The sequence below is a fragment of the Nerophis ophidion genome, linkage group LG13, assembly GCF_033978795.1.
Source record: "Nerophis ophidion isolate RoL-2023_Sa linkage group LG13, RoL_Noph_v1.0, whole genome shotgun sequence".
Lineage (NCBI taxonomy): Eukaryota > Metazoa > Chordata > Actinopteri > Syngnathiformes > Syngnathidae > Nerophis > Nerophis ophidion.
In genome coordinates this window covers 60,978,685-60,994,677 of record NC_084623.1, presented here as the reverse complement: position 1 = coordinate 60,994,677, position 15,993 = coordinate 60,978,685, and the positions used below count along the sequence as shown (strand labels likewise).

The window sequence follows — 15,993 nt, the reverse complement described above, 5'->3', positions numbered from 1 at the left end:
TGTGTTTTGTAGTCATGTTGTGTTTGTTGTCATGTTGTGTTTGTAGTCATGTTGTGTTTGTGTAGACATGTTGTGTTTTGTAGTCATGTTGTGTTTGTAGGCGAGGTTGTGGTTTGTAGTCATGTTGTGTTTGTAGTCATGTTGTGTTTAGACATGTTTGTGTTTGTAGTCATGTTGTGTTTGTAGACATGTTGTGTTTGTAGTCATGTTGTGTTTGTAGTCATGTTGGGTTGTAGTCATGTTGTGTTTGTAGTCATGTTGTGTTGTAGTCATGTTGTGTTTGTAGTCATGTTGTGTTTGTAGTCATGTTGTGTTTGTAGTCATGTTGTGTTTGTAGTCATGTTGTTTTGTAGTCATGTGTTTGTAGTCATGTTGTGTTTGTAGTCATGTTGTGTTTGTAGTCATGTTGTGTTTGTAGACATGTTGTGTTTGTAGTCATGTTGTGTTTGTAGTCATGTTGTGTTTGTAGTCATGTTGTGTTTGTAGTCCATGTTGTGTTGTAGTCATGTTGTGTTTGTAGTCATGTTGTGTTTGTAGTCATGTTGTGTTTGTAGTCATGTTGTGTTTGTAGTCATGTTGTGTTTGTAGTCATTGTGTTTGTAGTCATGTTGTGTTTGTAGTCATGTTGTGTTTGTAGTCATGTTGTGTTTGTAGACATGTTGTGTTTGTAGTCATGTTGTGTTTGTAGTCATGGTTGTGTTTGTAGTCATGTTGTGTTTGTAGTCATGTTGTGTTTGTAGTCATGTTGTGTTTGTAGTCATGTTGTTGTTTGTAGTCATGTTGTGTTGTAGTCATGTTGTGTTTGTAGACATGTTGTTGTAGTCAGTTGTGTTTGTAGTCATGTTGTGTTTGTAGTCATGTTGTGTTTGTAGTCATGTTGTGTTTGTAGTCATGTTGTGTTTGTAGTCATGTTGTGTTTGTAGTCATGTTGTGTTGTAGTCATGTTGTTTGTAGTCATGTTGTTGTTTGTAGTCATGTTGTGTTTGTAGTCATGTTTGTTTGTAGTCATGTTGTGTTTGTAGTCATGTTGTGTTTGTAGTCATGTTATGTTTGGTGTAGTCATGTTGTGTTTGTAGTCATGTTGTGTTTGTAGTCATGTTGTGTTTGTAGTCATGTTGTGTTTGTAGTCATGTTGTGTTGTAGTCATGTTGTGTTTGTAGACATGTTGTTTGTAGTCATGTTGTGTTTGTAGTCATGTTGTGTTTGTAGACATGTTGTGTTTGTAGTCATGTTGTGTTTGTAGTCATGTTGTGTTTTGTAGTCATGTTGTGTTTGTAGTCATGTTGTGTTTGTAGTCATGTTGTTTGTAGTCATGTTGTGTTTGTAGTCATGTTGTGTTTGTAGTCGTGTTTGTAGTCATGTTGTGTTTGTAGACATGTTTGTTTGTAGTCATGTTGTGTTTGTAGTCATGTTGTGTTTGTAGACATGTTGTTTGTAGTCATGTTGTGTTTGTAGACATGTTGTGTTTGTAGTCATGTTGTGTTTGTAGTCATGTTGTGTTTGTAGTCATGTTGTTTGTAGTCATGTTGTGTTTGTAGTCATGTTGTGTTTGTAGTCATGTTGTGTTTGTAGTCATGTTGTGTTTGTAGTCATGTTGTGTTTGTAGTCACGTTGTGTTTGTAGTCATGTTGTGTTTGTAGTCATGTTGTGTTTGTAGTCATGTTGTGTTTGTAGTCATGTTGTGTTTGTAGTCATGTTGTGTTTGTAGTCATGTTGTGTTTGTAGTCATGTTGTGTTTGTAGTCATGTTGTGTTTGTAGTCATGTTGTGTTTGTAGTCATGTTGTGTTTGTAGTCATGTTGTGTTTGTAGTCATGTTGTGTTGTAGTCATGTTGTGTTTGTAGTCATGTTGTGTTTGTAGTCATGTTGTGTTTGTAGTCATGTTGTGTTTGTAGTCACGTTGTGTTTGTAGTCATGTTGTGTTTGTAGTCATGTTGTGTTTGTAGTCATGTTGTGTTTGTAGACATGTTGTGTTTGTAGTCATGTTGTGTTTGTAGTCACGTTGTGTTTGTAGTCACGTTGTGTTTGTAGTCATGTTGTGTTTGTAGTCATGTTGTGTTGTAGTCATGTTGTGTTTGTAGACATGTTGTGTTTGTAGTCACGTTGTGTTTGTAGTCATGTTGTGTTTGTAGTCATGTTGTGTTTGTAGTCATGTTGTGTTTGTAGTCATGTTGTGTTTGTAGTCATGTTGTGTTTGTAGTCATGTTGTGTTTGTAGTCATGTTGTGTTTGTAGTCATGTTGTGTTTGTAGTCATGTTGTGTTTGTAGTCACGTTGTGTTTGTAGTCATGTTGTGTTTGTAGTCATGTTGTGTTTGTAGTCATGTTGTGTTTGTAGTCATGTTGTGTTTGTAGACATGTTGTGTTTGTAGTCATGTTGTGTTTGTAGTCATGTTGTGTTTGTAGTCATGTTGTGTTTGTAGTCATGTTGTGTTTGTAGTCATGTTGTGTTTGTAGTCATGTTGTGTTTGTAGTCATGTTGTGTTTGTAGTCATGTTGTGTTTGTAGTCATGTTGTGTTTGTAGTCATGTTGTGTTTGTAGACATGTTGTGTTTGTAGTCATGTTGTGTTTGTAGTCCTGTTGTGTTTGTAGTCATGTTGTGTTTGTAGTAATGTTGTGTTTGTAGTCATGTTGTGTTTGTAGTCACGTTGTGTTTGTAGTCATGTGTGTTTGTAGTCATGTTGTGTTTGTAGACATGTTGTTTGTAGTCATGTTGTGTTTGTAGTCATGTTGTGTTTGTAGACATGTTGTTTGTAGTCATGTTGTGTTTGTAGACATGTTGTGTTGTAGTCATGTTGTGTTGTAGTCATGTTGTGTTTGTAGACATGTTGTTTGTAGTCATGTTGTGTTTGTAGTCATGTTGTGTTTGTAGTCATGTTGTGTTTGTAGTCATGTTGTGTTTGTAGTCATGTTGTGTTTGTAGTCACGTTCGTGTTTGTAGACATGTGTGTTTGTAGTCATGTTGTGTTTGTAGTCATGTTGTGTTTGTAGTCATGTTGTGTTTGTAGTCATGTTGTGTTTGTAGACATGTTGTGTTTGTAGTCATGTTGTGTTTGTAGTCATGTTGTGTTTGTAGTCATGTTGTGTTTGTAGACATGTTGTGTTTGTAGTCATGTTGTGTTTGTAGACATGTTGTGTTTGTAGTCATGTTGTGTTTGTAGTCACGTTGTGTTTGTAGTCATGTTGTGTTTGTAGTCATGTTGTGTTTGTAGTCATGTTGTGTTTGTAGTCATGTTGTGTTTGTAGTCATGTTGTGTTTGTAGACATGTTGTGTTTGTAGTCACGTTGTGTTTGTAGTCACGTTGTGTTTGTAGTCACGTTGTGTTTGTAGTCATGTTGTGTTTGTAGTCATGTTGTGTTTGTAGTCATGTTGTGTTTGTAGACATGTTGTGTTTGTAGTCATGTTGTGTTTGTAGTCACGTTGTGTTTGTAGTCACGTTGTGTTTGTAGTCATGTTGTGTTTGTAGTCATGTTGTGTTTGTAGACATGTTGTGTTTGTAGTCATGTTGTGTTTGTAGACATGTTGTGTTTGTAGTCACGTTGTGTTTGTAGTCACGTTGTGTTTGTAGTCATGTTGTGTTTGTAGTCATGTTGTGTTTGTAGTCATGTTGTGTTTGTAGTCATGTTGTGTTTGTAGACATGTTGTGTTTGTAGTCATGTTGTGTTTGTAGTCATGTTGTGTTTGTAGTCATGTTGTGTTTGTAGACATGTTGTGTTTGTAGTCATGTTGTGTTTGTAGTCATGTTGTGTTTGTAGTCATGTTGTGTTTGTAGTCATGTTGTGTTTGTAGTCATGTTGTGTTTGTAGTCATGTTGTGTTTGTAGACATGTTGTGTTTGTAGTCATGTTGTGTTTGTAGACATGTTGTGTTTGTAGTCCTGTTGTGTTTGTAATCATGTTGTGTTTGTAGTAATGTTGTGTTTGTAGTCATGTTGTGTTTGTAGTCACGTTGTGTTTGTAGTCACGTTGTGTTTGTAGTCACGTTGTGTTGTAGTCATGTTGTGTTTGTAGTCATGTTGTGTTTGTAGTCATGTTGTGTTTGTAGACATGTTGTGTTTGTAGTCATGTTGTGTTTGTAGTCATGTGTTTGTAGTCACGTTGTGTTTGTAGTCACGTTGTTTGTAGTCACGTGTTTGTAGTCATGTTGTGTTTGTAGTCATGTTGTGTTTGTAGACATGTTGTGTTTGTAGTCATGTTGTGTTTGTAGACATGTTGTGTTTGTAGTCCATGTTGTGTTTGTAGTCATGTTGTGTTTGTAGTCATGTTGTGTTTGTAGTCATGTTGTGTTTGTAGTCATGTTGTGTTTGTAGACATGTTGTGTTTGTAGTCATGTTGTGTTGTAGTCATGTTGTTGTAGTCATGTTGTGTTTGTAGTCATGTTGTGTTTGTAGTCATGTTGTGTTTGTAGACATGTTGTGTTTGTAGTCATGTTGTGTTTGTAGTCATGTTGTGTTTGTAGACATGTTGTGTTTGTAGTCATGTTGTGTTTGTAGTCATGTTGTGTTTGTAGTCATGTTGTGTTTGTAGTCATGTTGTGTTTGTAGTCATGTTGTGTTTGTAGACATGTTGTGTTTGTAGTCATGTTGTGTTTGTAGTCATGTTGTGTTTGTAGTCATGTTGTGTTTGTAGTCATGTTGTGTTTGTAGTCATGTTGTGTTTGTAGACATGTTGTGTTTGTAGACATGTTGTTTGTAGTCATGTTGTGTTTGTAGACATGTTGTGTTTGTAGTCACGTGTGTTTGTAGTCACGTTGTGTTTGTAGTCACGTTGTGTTTGTAGACACGTTGTGTTTGTAATCATGTTGTGTTTGTAGTCATGTCGTGTTTGTAGACATGTTGTGTTTGTAGTCATGTTGTGTTTGTACTCATGTTGTGTTTGTAGTCATGTTGTTTGTAGTCATGTTGTGTTTGTAGTCATGTTGTGTTTGTAGTCATGTTGTGTTTGTAGTCATGTTGTGTTTGTAGACATGTGTGTTTGTAGTCATGTTGTGTTTGTAGTCATGTTTTGTTTGTAGTCACGTTGTGTTTGTAGACATGTTGTGTTTGTAATCATGTTGTGTTTGTAGTCATGTCGTGTTTGTAGACATGTTGTGTTTGTAGACATGTTGTTTGTAGTCATGTTGTGTTTGTAGTCATGTTGTGTTGTAGACATGTTGTGTTTGTAGTCATGTTGTGTTTTGTAGACATGTTGTGTTTGTAGTCATGTTGTGTTTGTAGTCATGTTGTGTTTGTAGTCATGTTGTGTTTGTAGTCATGTTGTGTTTGTAGACATGTTGTGTTTGTAGTCATGTTGTGTTTGTAGTCATGTTGTGTTTGTAGTCATGTTGTGTTTGTAGTCATGTTGTGTTTGTAGACATGTTGTGTTTGTAGTCATGTTGTGTTTGTAGTCATGTTGTGTTTGTAGTCATGTTGTGTTTGTAGTCATGTTGTGTTTGTAGTCATGTTGTGTTTGTAGACATGTTGTGTTTGTAGTCATGTTGTGTTTGTAGTCATGTTGTGTTGTAGACATGTTGTGTTTGTAGTCATGTTGTGTTTGTAGTCATGTTGTGTTTGTAGTCATGTTGTGTTTGTAGTCATGTTGTGTTTGTAGACATGTTGTGTTTGTAGACATGTTGTTTGTAGTCATGTTGTGTTGTAGTCATGTTGTGTTTGTAGACATGTTGTGTTTGTAGTCACGTTGTGTTTGTAGTCACGTTGTGTTTGTAGACACGTTGTGTTTGTAATCATGTTGTGTTGTAGTCATGTCGTGTTTGTAGACATGTTGTGTTTGTAGACATGGTTTTTGTAGTCATGTTGTGTTTGTAGACATGTTGTGTTTGTAGACATGTTGTGTTTGTAGACATGTTGTGTTTGTAGTCATGTTGTGTTTGTAGTCATGTTGTGTTTGTAGTCATGTTGTGTTTGTAGTCATGTTGTGTTTGTAGTCATGTTGTGTTTGTAGACATGTTGTTTGTAGTCATGTTGTGTTTGTAGTCATGTTGTGTTTGCAGACATGTTGTGTTCGTAGACATGTTGTGTTTGTAGACATGTTGTTTGTAGTCATGTTGTGTTTGTAGTCATGTTGTGTTTGTAGTCATGTTGTGTTTGTAGTCATGTTGTGTTTGTAGTCATGTTGTGTTTGTAGTCATGTTGTGTTTGTAGACATGTTGTGTTTGTAGTCATGTTGTGTTTGTAGTCATGTGTTTGTAGTCATGTTGTGTTGTAGACATGTTGTGTTTGTAGTCATGTTGTGTTTGTAGACATGTTGTGTTTGTAGTCATGTTGTGTTTGTAGACATGTTGTGTTTGTAATCATGTTGTGTTTGTAGTCATGTTGTGTTTGTAGTCATGTTGTGTTTGTAGACATGTTGTGTTTGTAGTCATGTTGTGTTTGTAGTCATGTTGTTTGTAGTCATGTTGTGTTTGTAGACATGTTGTTTGTAGTCATGTTGTGTTTGTAGACATGTTGTGTTTGTAGACATGTTGTTTGTAGTCATGTTGTGTTTGTAGTCATGTTGTGTTTGTAGACATGTTGTTTGTAGTCATGTTGTGTTTGTAGACATGTTGTGTTCGTAGACATGTTGTGTTTGTAGACATGTTGTTTGTAGTCATGTTGTGTTTGTAGTCATGTTGTGTTTGTAGTCATGTTGTGTTTGTAGTCATGTTGTGTTTGTAGTCATGTTGTGTTTGTAGTCATGTTGTGTTTGTAGTCATGTTGTTTGTAGTCATGTTGTGTTTGTAGACATGTTGTTTGTAGTCATGTTGTGTTTGTAGACATGTTGTGTTTGTAGTCATGTTGTGTTTGTAGACATGTTGTGTTTGTAGTCATGTTGTGTTTGTAGACATGTTGTGTTTGTAATCATGTTGTGTTTGTAGTCATGTTGTGTTTGTAGTCATGTTGTGTTTGTAGACATGTTGTGTTTGTAGTCATGTTGTGTTTGTAGTCATGTTGTTTGTAGTCATGTTGTGTTTGTAGACATGTTGTTTTGTAGTCATGTTGTGTTTGGCTCCTCCAGGGAAGATCAACACTCTTCCTCTTCTTCAACCATCAGCTGAAGATCCTCCTTTGGACTTTAGCCCTCTGACCTCCCACCCTGACCACCACCCTGACCACCACCCTGACCACCACCTTGACCACCACCCTGAAGACCACCCTGACCACCACCCTGAAGACCACCCTGACCACCACCCTGAAGACCACCCTGACCACCACCCTGAAGACCACCCCTGACCACCACCCTGACCACCACCCTGAAGACCACCCTGACCACAGCCCTGAAGACCACCCTGACCACCACCCTGACCACCACCCTGACCACCGCCCTGAAGACCACCCTGACCACCACCCTGACCACCACCCTGACCACCACCCTGACCACCACCCCTGACCACCACCCTGACCACAGCCCTGAAGACCAAACACTCTGTTATACCCCAGAACTCTTTGAGGAGCAGACGGAGGAGAGGCTTCCTGTGAAGCTCCCTCACTGGCTGCAGGAAGGCAGCAGTCAGAAGGTCTGAGAGGATCTCAGCTGCTCCAAAGCAGACCACCTTGGGTCCAGGAGACCCTGGAGGAAGAAGACAAGGAAAGTGAGGAGGAAGAACAACTTCTAGTGAGGAAGAAGAGCAGGAACCTGAGGAGGAAGACTTGTAGATCCAAAGACAGAGAAGACAAGATGTAAGATCTTCAGATTCAGTCTACAAACTTTAGAACTTTTTATTTCCTCCAAATGCTCACGTAAACAACAACATGTAAACAACATGTAAACAACAACATATAAACAACAACATGTAAACAACAACATGTAAACAACAACATGTAAACAACATGTAAACAACAACATGTAAACAACAACATGTCAGGAGAACAAGAAAATATGTCATGTGATCACAATAGCATGTTCATATTCATACACCTTTATGTCCATAAGTGCTTATATCTGTCACATAAATGTGTTGTCGACATAGACATGTCGTCAACATAAACGTGTTGTTGACATAAATGTGTTGTCGACATAGACATGTCGTCAACATAAACGTGTTGTTGACATAAATGTGTTGTCGACATAGACATGTCGTCAACATAAACGTGTTGTTGACATAAATGTGTTGTCGACATAGACATGTCGTCAACATAAACGTGTTGTTGACATAAATGTGTTGTCGACATAGACATGTCGTCAACATAAACGTGTTGTTGACATAAATGTGTTGTCGACATAGACATGTCGTCAACATAAACGTGTTGTTGACATAAATGTGTTGTCGACATAGACATGTCGTCAACATAAACGTGTTGTTGACATAAACGTGTTGTTGACATAAATGTGTTGTCGACATAGACATGTCATCAACATAAACGTGTTGTTGACATAAAGGTGTTGTCGACATAGACATGTCGTCAACATAAACGTGTTGTTGACATAAACGTGTTGTTGACATAAATGTGTTGTCGACATAGACATGTCAACATAAACGTGTTGTTGACATAAAGGTGTTGTCGACATAGACATGTCATCAACATAAACGTGTTGTTGACATAAAGGTGTTGTCGACATAGACATGTCGTCAACATAAACGTGTTGTTGACATAAACGTGTTGTTGACATAAACGTGTTGTTGACATAAAGGTGTTGTCGACATAGACATGTCATCAACATAAACGTGTTGTCGACATAAAGGTGTAATGAACATCCAACAATGACTAGTAATCGAGTAGTATTCCTAAGAGTGTACTGTACATAAAAGTGTACTGTACATAAAAGTGTACTGTACATATTTTTGAAATCCATCTTATGATTAAAACATGACATAAAAGTACATTTTAAATTGAGTCTATTTTTGCCTCAATGGAAAGATTTCATAGTTTATTGTTGTTTTTAAAATGTGGATCCAAATACAAAAATGAAGTCAACACAAATGATATTTACAACAGTACAACAACACAAAATTACAAAATACTTGTTTTTGTGTTTGCCAATTTTTGATAAACTTGTTACGATGTAAATCAGTTACTGAAAACCGGTAACTAGTTACAGTTACTAATACTTTATTTCAAAAGTAACTGTTATTTAAACTAAAAAGTAATGCGTGACTGTGAAAAGTAACTATTTAGTTACTTCTTTTTTTTTTAAGGCTGCCATTAATGACCTTTTAGCCTTCATGTCAGTGCTGTTATTGCACTGGAGATGGAGGATAATACAATCTGTTCATGTCAGTACTGTTATTGCACTGGAGATGGAGGATAATACAATCTGTTCATGTCAGTACTGTTATTGCACTGGAGATGGAGGATAATACAATCTGTTCACGTCAGTACTGTTATTGCACTGGAGATGGAGGATAATACAATCTGTTCATGTCAGTGCTGTTATTGCACTGGAGATGGAGGATAATACAATCTGTTCATGTCAGTACTGTTATTGCACTGGAGATGGAGGATAATACAATCTGTTCATGTCAGTACTGTTATTGCACTGGAGATGGAGGATAATACAATCTGTTCATGTCAGTACTGTTATTGCACTGGAGATGGAGGATAATACAATATATTCATGTCAGTACTGTTATTGCACTGGAGATGGAGGATAATACAATCTGTTCATGTCAGTACTGTTATTGCACTGGAGATGGAGGATAATACAATCTGTTCATGTCAGTGCTGTTATTGCACTGGAGATGGAGGATAATACAATCTGTTCATGTCAGTGCTGTTATTGCACTGGAGATGGAGGATAATACAATCTGTTCATGTCAGTACTGTTATTGCACTGGAGATGGAGGATAATACAATCTGTTCATGTCAGTGCTGTTATTGCAGTGGAGATGGAGGATAATACAATCTGTTCATGTCAGTGCTGTTATTGCACTGGAGATGGAGGATAATACAATCTGTTCATGTCAGTACTGTTATTGCACTGGAGATGGAGGATAATACAATCTGTTCATGTCAGTGCTGTTATTGCAGTGGAGATGGAGGATAATACAATCTGTTCATGTCAGTGCTGTTATTGCACTGGAGATGGAGGATAATACAATCCGTTCATGTCAGTACTGTTATTGCACTGGAGATGGAGGATGATACAATCTGTTCATGTCAGTACTGTTATTGCACTTGAGATGGAGGATAATACAATCCGTTCATGTCAGTGCTGTTATTGCACTGGAGATGGAGGATAATACAATCTGTTCATGTCAGTACTGTTATTGCACTGGAGATGGAGGATAATACAATCTGTTCAGGTCAGTGCTGTTATTGCACTGGAGATGGAGGATAATACAATCTGTTCATGTCAGTACTGTTATTGCACTGGAGATGGAGGATAATACAATCTGTTCATGTCAGTACTGTTATTGCACTGGAGATGGAAGATAATACAATCTGTTCATGTCAGTACTGTTATTGCACTGGAGATGGAGGATAATACAATCTGTTGATCAACTTGACATGCATTTGCATCCCTCAACTCTGCTAAGCAATGTGGTCTACATACAACACACAAAGACAAAGAAATGTTTCAAAGGGCCAAATTATTTCCGGCCAGAACAATTTGACAAAAGTATTTGAGATAGATGCAACATAACATACATGTATATATATACATATATATATATATATATATATATATATATATATATATATATATATACATATATATATATATATATATATATATATATATATATATATATATATATATATATATATATATATATACATACACATATATATACATATATATATATATATATATATGTATATATACATATATATATGTGTATACACATATATATGCATATGTATATATATGTATATATATGTGTATGTATATATATATATATATATATATATATATATACATACACATATATATACATATATATATATATATATATATGTATATATACATATATATATGTGTATACACATATATATGCATATGTATATATATGTGTATATATGTATGTATATGTGTATATATATATATGTATGTATGTATATATATATTTATATATATATATATATATATATATATATACATATATATATATATATGTATGTATATATTACATGCATTCATCAATATTATGCATCTATTGTTTCACTGTATGTTATTGTATACTATGCCATGGCACATATATCATTTGAATATGTATTATACTATATACATATTATTTAACTATATGCTGTTTATTATAATACACATCTTAGATACATATGCATTTATACCATTATATACTGTATCATACATCTTATATGTACTTCTATATTGTATTATACATCTATTATTCCATTATGTATTGTTCTATATTATGTTATACATCCTTAAGGCACATATTTATTTGTATGTACATCTTTTATTATCTATATACAATTATATATTACACTGTATACACATCTTAGATGCTGTACATGTATAAATATATATTCTATATTATATCATACATCATATATATATATATATATATATATATATATATATATATATATATATATATATATATATATATATATATATATATATATACGAACCCCGTTTCCATATGAGTTGGGAAATTTTGTGATTTGCAAATCCTTTTCAAGCCATATTCAGTTGAATATGCTACAAAGACAACATATTTCATCTTCAAACTCATAAACTTTATTTTATTTTGCAAATAATCATTAACTTTAGAATTTGATGCCAGCAACACGTGACAAAGTAGTTGGGAAAGGTGGCAATAAATACTGATAAAATTGAAGGATGCTCATCAAACACTTATTTGGAACTCCCCACAGGTGTGCAGGCTAATTGGGAACAGGTGGGTGCCATGATTGGATATAAAAAAAAAAGAGTGTGGGTACTTTCCTGGCCCGCCTGCAGTCCAGACCTGTCTCCCATGGAAAATGTGTGAAGCGTAAAATACGACAGCGGAGACCCCGGACTGTTGAAGGACTGAAGCTCTACATAAAACAAGAATGGGAAAGAATTCCACTTTCAAAGCTTCAACAATTAGTTTCCTCAGTTCCCAAACGTTTATTGAGTGTTGTTAAAAGAAAAGGTGATGTAACACAGTGGTGAACATGCCCTTTCCCAACTACTTTGTCACGTGTTGCTGGCATCAAATTCTAAAGTTAATTATTATTTGCAAAAAAAAAAAAGTTTATGAGTTTGAAGATGAAATATGTTGTCTTTGTAGCATATTCAACTGAATATGGCTTGAAAAGGATTTGCAAATCATTGTATTCTGTTTATATTTACATCTAACACCATTTCCCAACTCATATGGAAACGGGGTTTGTACTTCTATATTATAAATATTATGTACACTTTAAATTATATTTTATATTGTGTATACAAATGATTATGACATAATATGTACACATATCAGACTATTACTTCATGTTACATATAGATATTATATTATTCTATAATTGCATATATGAAGGTATATTCCATGCACATTTTACACACTTATTATTTACACTTGACTTCCTAAGTGTATTATTTTACATGATATTATTCATTTGTTTATTTACAGATCAGTTTCGCATTACAAAAGATGTCATTGCAAACTCCCTTTGATCTTTTTAATGCATTTACATAATCAATACTATTGCTGAATTATTACTGTTCCTCCGCATGTCTGACAATTAATCCGAACAGGATGCAGTTTATTTGATGTTGTCAAAATAAGAGTTAGTTGAGGGGGAGAACTGCATCCAACGTTATTGCTGAGAAGAAGTCAGTTGTAGGAAAGTTGATTTATTCTGTCCGACTTTGATGAGCAAAGCTGCTTCCTGATCACATGATCAATATTTGGCTGAAGGTGCAGTCGCTGCTGTGTTGTCTGCAAGATGCTGACATCGATTAGTTTAATCTGCTTAGTTAGTCTGTGATTGTGTCTGCTGCAGCATCTGTCGTGTTGGCTGCTGCTCAAACTTTGCAGCTTCCTCTCTAAACAAAGGCAGATTTCTTTCAGCAGAGCCTGGAATTACACGTCTAATCTTTAATCATCTTCATCATCTTCTCTTTAAGCTTGCATCATCTTCTGCTAACACGCTAAGCTGGTTAACTACTGATGCTCTTTTGCTGCTTAACTTGATAACCCGACCCAGTCAAGTTGTCACCTTGTCTACAAACCACGTTTCCACAGGAGTTGGGAAATGGTGTTAGATGTAAATATAAACAGAATACAATGATTTGCAAATCCTTTTCAAGCCATATTCAGTTGAATATGCTACAAAGACAACATATTTCATGTTCAAACTCATAAACTTTTTTTTTGTTGCAAATAGTCATTAACTTTAGAATTTGATGCCAGCAACAGGTGACAAAGAAGTTGGGAAAGGTGGCAATAAATACTGATAAAGTTGAGGAATGCTCATCAAACACTTATTTGGAACATCCCACAGGTGTGCAGGCTAATTGGGAACAGGTGGGTGCCATGATTGGCTATAAAAGCAGCTTCCCAGTCTTTCACAAGAAAGGATGGGGCGAGGTACACCCCTTTGTCCACAACTGTGTGAGCAAATAGTCAAACAGTTTAAGAACAACCTTTCTCAAAGTGACATTGCAAGAAATTGAGGGATTTCAACATCTACGCTCCATAATATCATCAAAAGGTTCAGAGAATCTGGAGAAATCACTCCACGTAAGCGGCATGGCCGGAAACCAACATTGAATGACCGTGACCTTCCATCCCTCAGACGGCACTCTATCAAAAACCCACATCAATCTCTAAAGGATATCACCACATGGGCTCAGTAACACTTCAGAAAACCCATGTCACTAAATACAGTTTGTCTCTACATCTGTGAGTGCAAGTTAAAGCTCTATTATGCAAAGCCAAAGCCATTTATCAACAACACCCAGAAATGCTTCGCTCGGCCCAAGCTCATCTAAAATAGAACTGATGCAAAGTGAAATGTGTTCTGTGGTCTGATGAGTCCACATTTCAAATTGTTTTTGGAAACTGTAGACCAAAGAGGAAAATAACTGTCCGGACTGTTGTAGGGTGAAAGTGTGGTAGTCAGCATGTGTGATGGTATGGGGGTGTATTAGTGATTGTTGTAGGGTGAAAGTGTTGTAGTCAGCATGTGTGATGGTATGGGGGTGTATTAGTGATTGTTGTAGGGTGAAAGTGTTCTAGGCAGCATGTGTGATGGTATGGGGGTGTATTAGTGATTGTTGTAGGGTGAAAGTGTTGTAGTCAGCATGTGTGATGGTATGGGGGTGTATTAGTGATTGTTGTAGGGTGAAAGTGTTGTAGTCAGCATGTGTGATGGTATGGGGGTGTATTAGTGATTGTTGTAGGGTGAAAGTGTGGTAGTCAGCATGTGTGATGGTATGGGGGTGTATTAGTGATTGTTGTAGGGTGAAAGTGTTGTAGTCAGCATGTGTGATGGTATGGGGGTGTATTAGTGATTGTTGTAGGGTGAAAGTGTTGTAGTCAGCATGTGTGATGGTATGGGGGTGTATTAGTGATTGTTGTAGGGTGAAAGTGTTGTAGTCAGCATGTGTGATGGTATGGGGGTGTATTAGTGATTGTTGTAGGGTGAAAGTGTTGTAGTCAGCATGTGTGATGGTATGGGGGTGTATTAGTGATTGTTGTAGGGTGAAAGTGTTGTAGTCAGCATGTGTGATGGTATGGGGGTGTATTAGTGATTGTTGTAGGGTGAAAGTGTTGTAGTCAGCATGTGTGATGGTATGGGGGTGTATTAGTGATTGTTGTAGGATGAAAGTGTTCTAGGCAGCATGTGTGATGGTATGGGGGTGTATTAGTGACTGTTGTAGGGTGAAAGTGTGGTAGTCAGCATGTGTGATGGTATGGGGGTGTATTAGTGATTGTTGTAGGGTGAAAGTGTGGTAGTCAGCATGTGTGATGGTATGGGGGTGTATTAGTGATTGTTGTAGGGTGAAAGTGTTGTAGTCAGCATGTGTGATGGTATGGGGGTGTATTAGTGATTGTTGTAGGGTGAAAGTGTGGTAGTCAGCATGTGTGATGGTATGGGGGTGTATTAGTGATTGTTGTAGGGTGAAAGTGTTGTAGTCAGCATGTGTGATGGTATGGGGGTGTATTAGTGATTGTTGTAGGGTGAAAGTGTTGTAGTCAGCATGTGTGATGGTATGGGGGTGTATTAGTGATTGTTGTAGGGTGAAAGTGTTGTAGTCAGCATGTGTGATGGTATGGGGGTGTATTAGTGATTGTTGTAGGGTGAAAGTGTTGTAGTCAGCATGTGTGATGGTATGGGGGTGTATTAGTGATTGTTGTAGGGTGAAAGTGTTGTAGTCAGCATGTGTGATGGTATGGGGGTGTATTAGTGATTGTTGTAGGGTGAAAGTGTTGTAGTCAGCATGTGTGATGGTATGGGGGTGTATTAGTGATTGTTGTAGGATGAAAGTGTTCTAGGCAGCATGTGTGATGGTATGGGGGTGTATTAGTGATTGTTGTAGGGTGAAAGTGTTGTAGTCAGCATGTGTGATGGTATGGGGGTGTATTAGTGATTGTTGTAGGATGAAAGTGTTCTAGGCAGCATGTGTGATGGTATGGGGGTGTATTAGTGATTGTTGTAGGGTGAAAGTGTTGTAGTCAGCATGTGTGATGGTATGGGGGTGTATTAGTGATTGTTGTAGGGTGAAAGTGTTGTAGTCAGCATGTGTGATGGTATGGGGGTGTATTAGTGATTGTTGTAGGATGAAAGTGTTCTAGGCAGCATGTGTGATGGTATGGGGGTGTATTAGTGATTGTTGTAGGGTGAAAGTGTTGTAGTCAGCATGTGTGATGGTATGGGGGTGTATTAGTGATTGTTGTAGGGTGAAAGTGTTCTAGGCAGCATGTGTGATGGTATGGGGGTGTATTAGTGATTGTTGTAGGGTGAAAGTGTTGTAGTCAGCATGTGTGATGGTATGGGGGTGTATTAGTGATTGTTGTAGGGTGAAAGTGTTGTAGTCAGCATGTGTGATGGTATGGGGGTGTATTAGTGATTGTTGTAGGGTGAAAGTGTTGTAGTCAGCATGTGTGATGGTATGGGGGTG

The 15,993-nt window shown here is 36.7% G+C and overlaps 1 protein-coding gene and 1 pseudogene across 1 annotated transcript in view; one reads left to right on the top strand and one right to left on the bottom strand.

Annotated features, from left to right (window-relative positions):
* Window positions 1–8,803, top strand: part of LOC133564837 (Fanconi anemia group J protein homolog) — a 40,883-nt gene extending 32,080 nt beyond the window's left edge. Inside the window, exon 9 of the mRNA XM_061919352.1 lies at window positions 6,991–8,803. Coding sequence (XP_061775336.1) covers window positions 6,991–7,205 — 215 coding nt within the window. The 3' untranslated portion in view covers window positions 7,206–8,803. The remainder of the gene's footprint in view (window positions 1–6,990) is intronic.
* Window positions 1–15,993, bottom strand: part of LOC133564833 (pleckstrin homology-like domain family B member 1) — a 689,899-nt pseudogene that overhangs the window by 423,771 nt on the left and 250,135 nt on the right.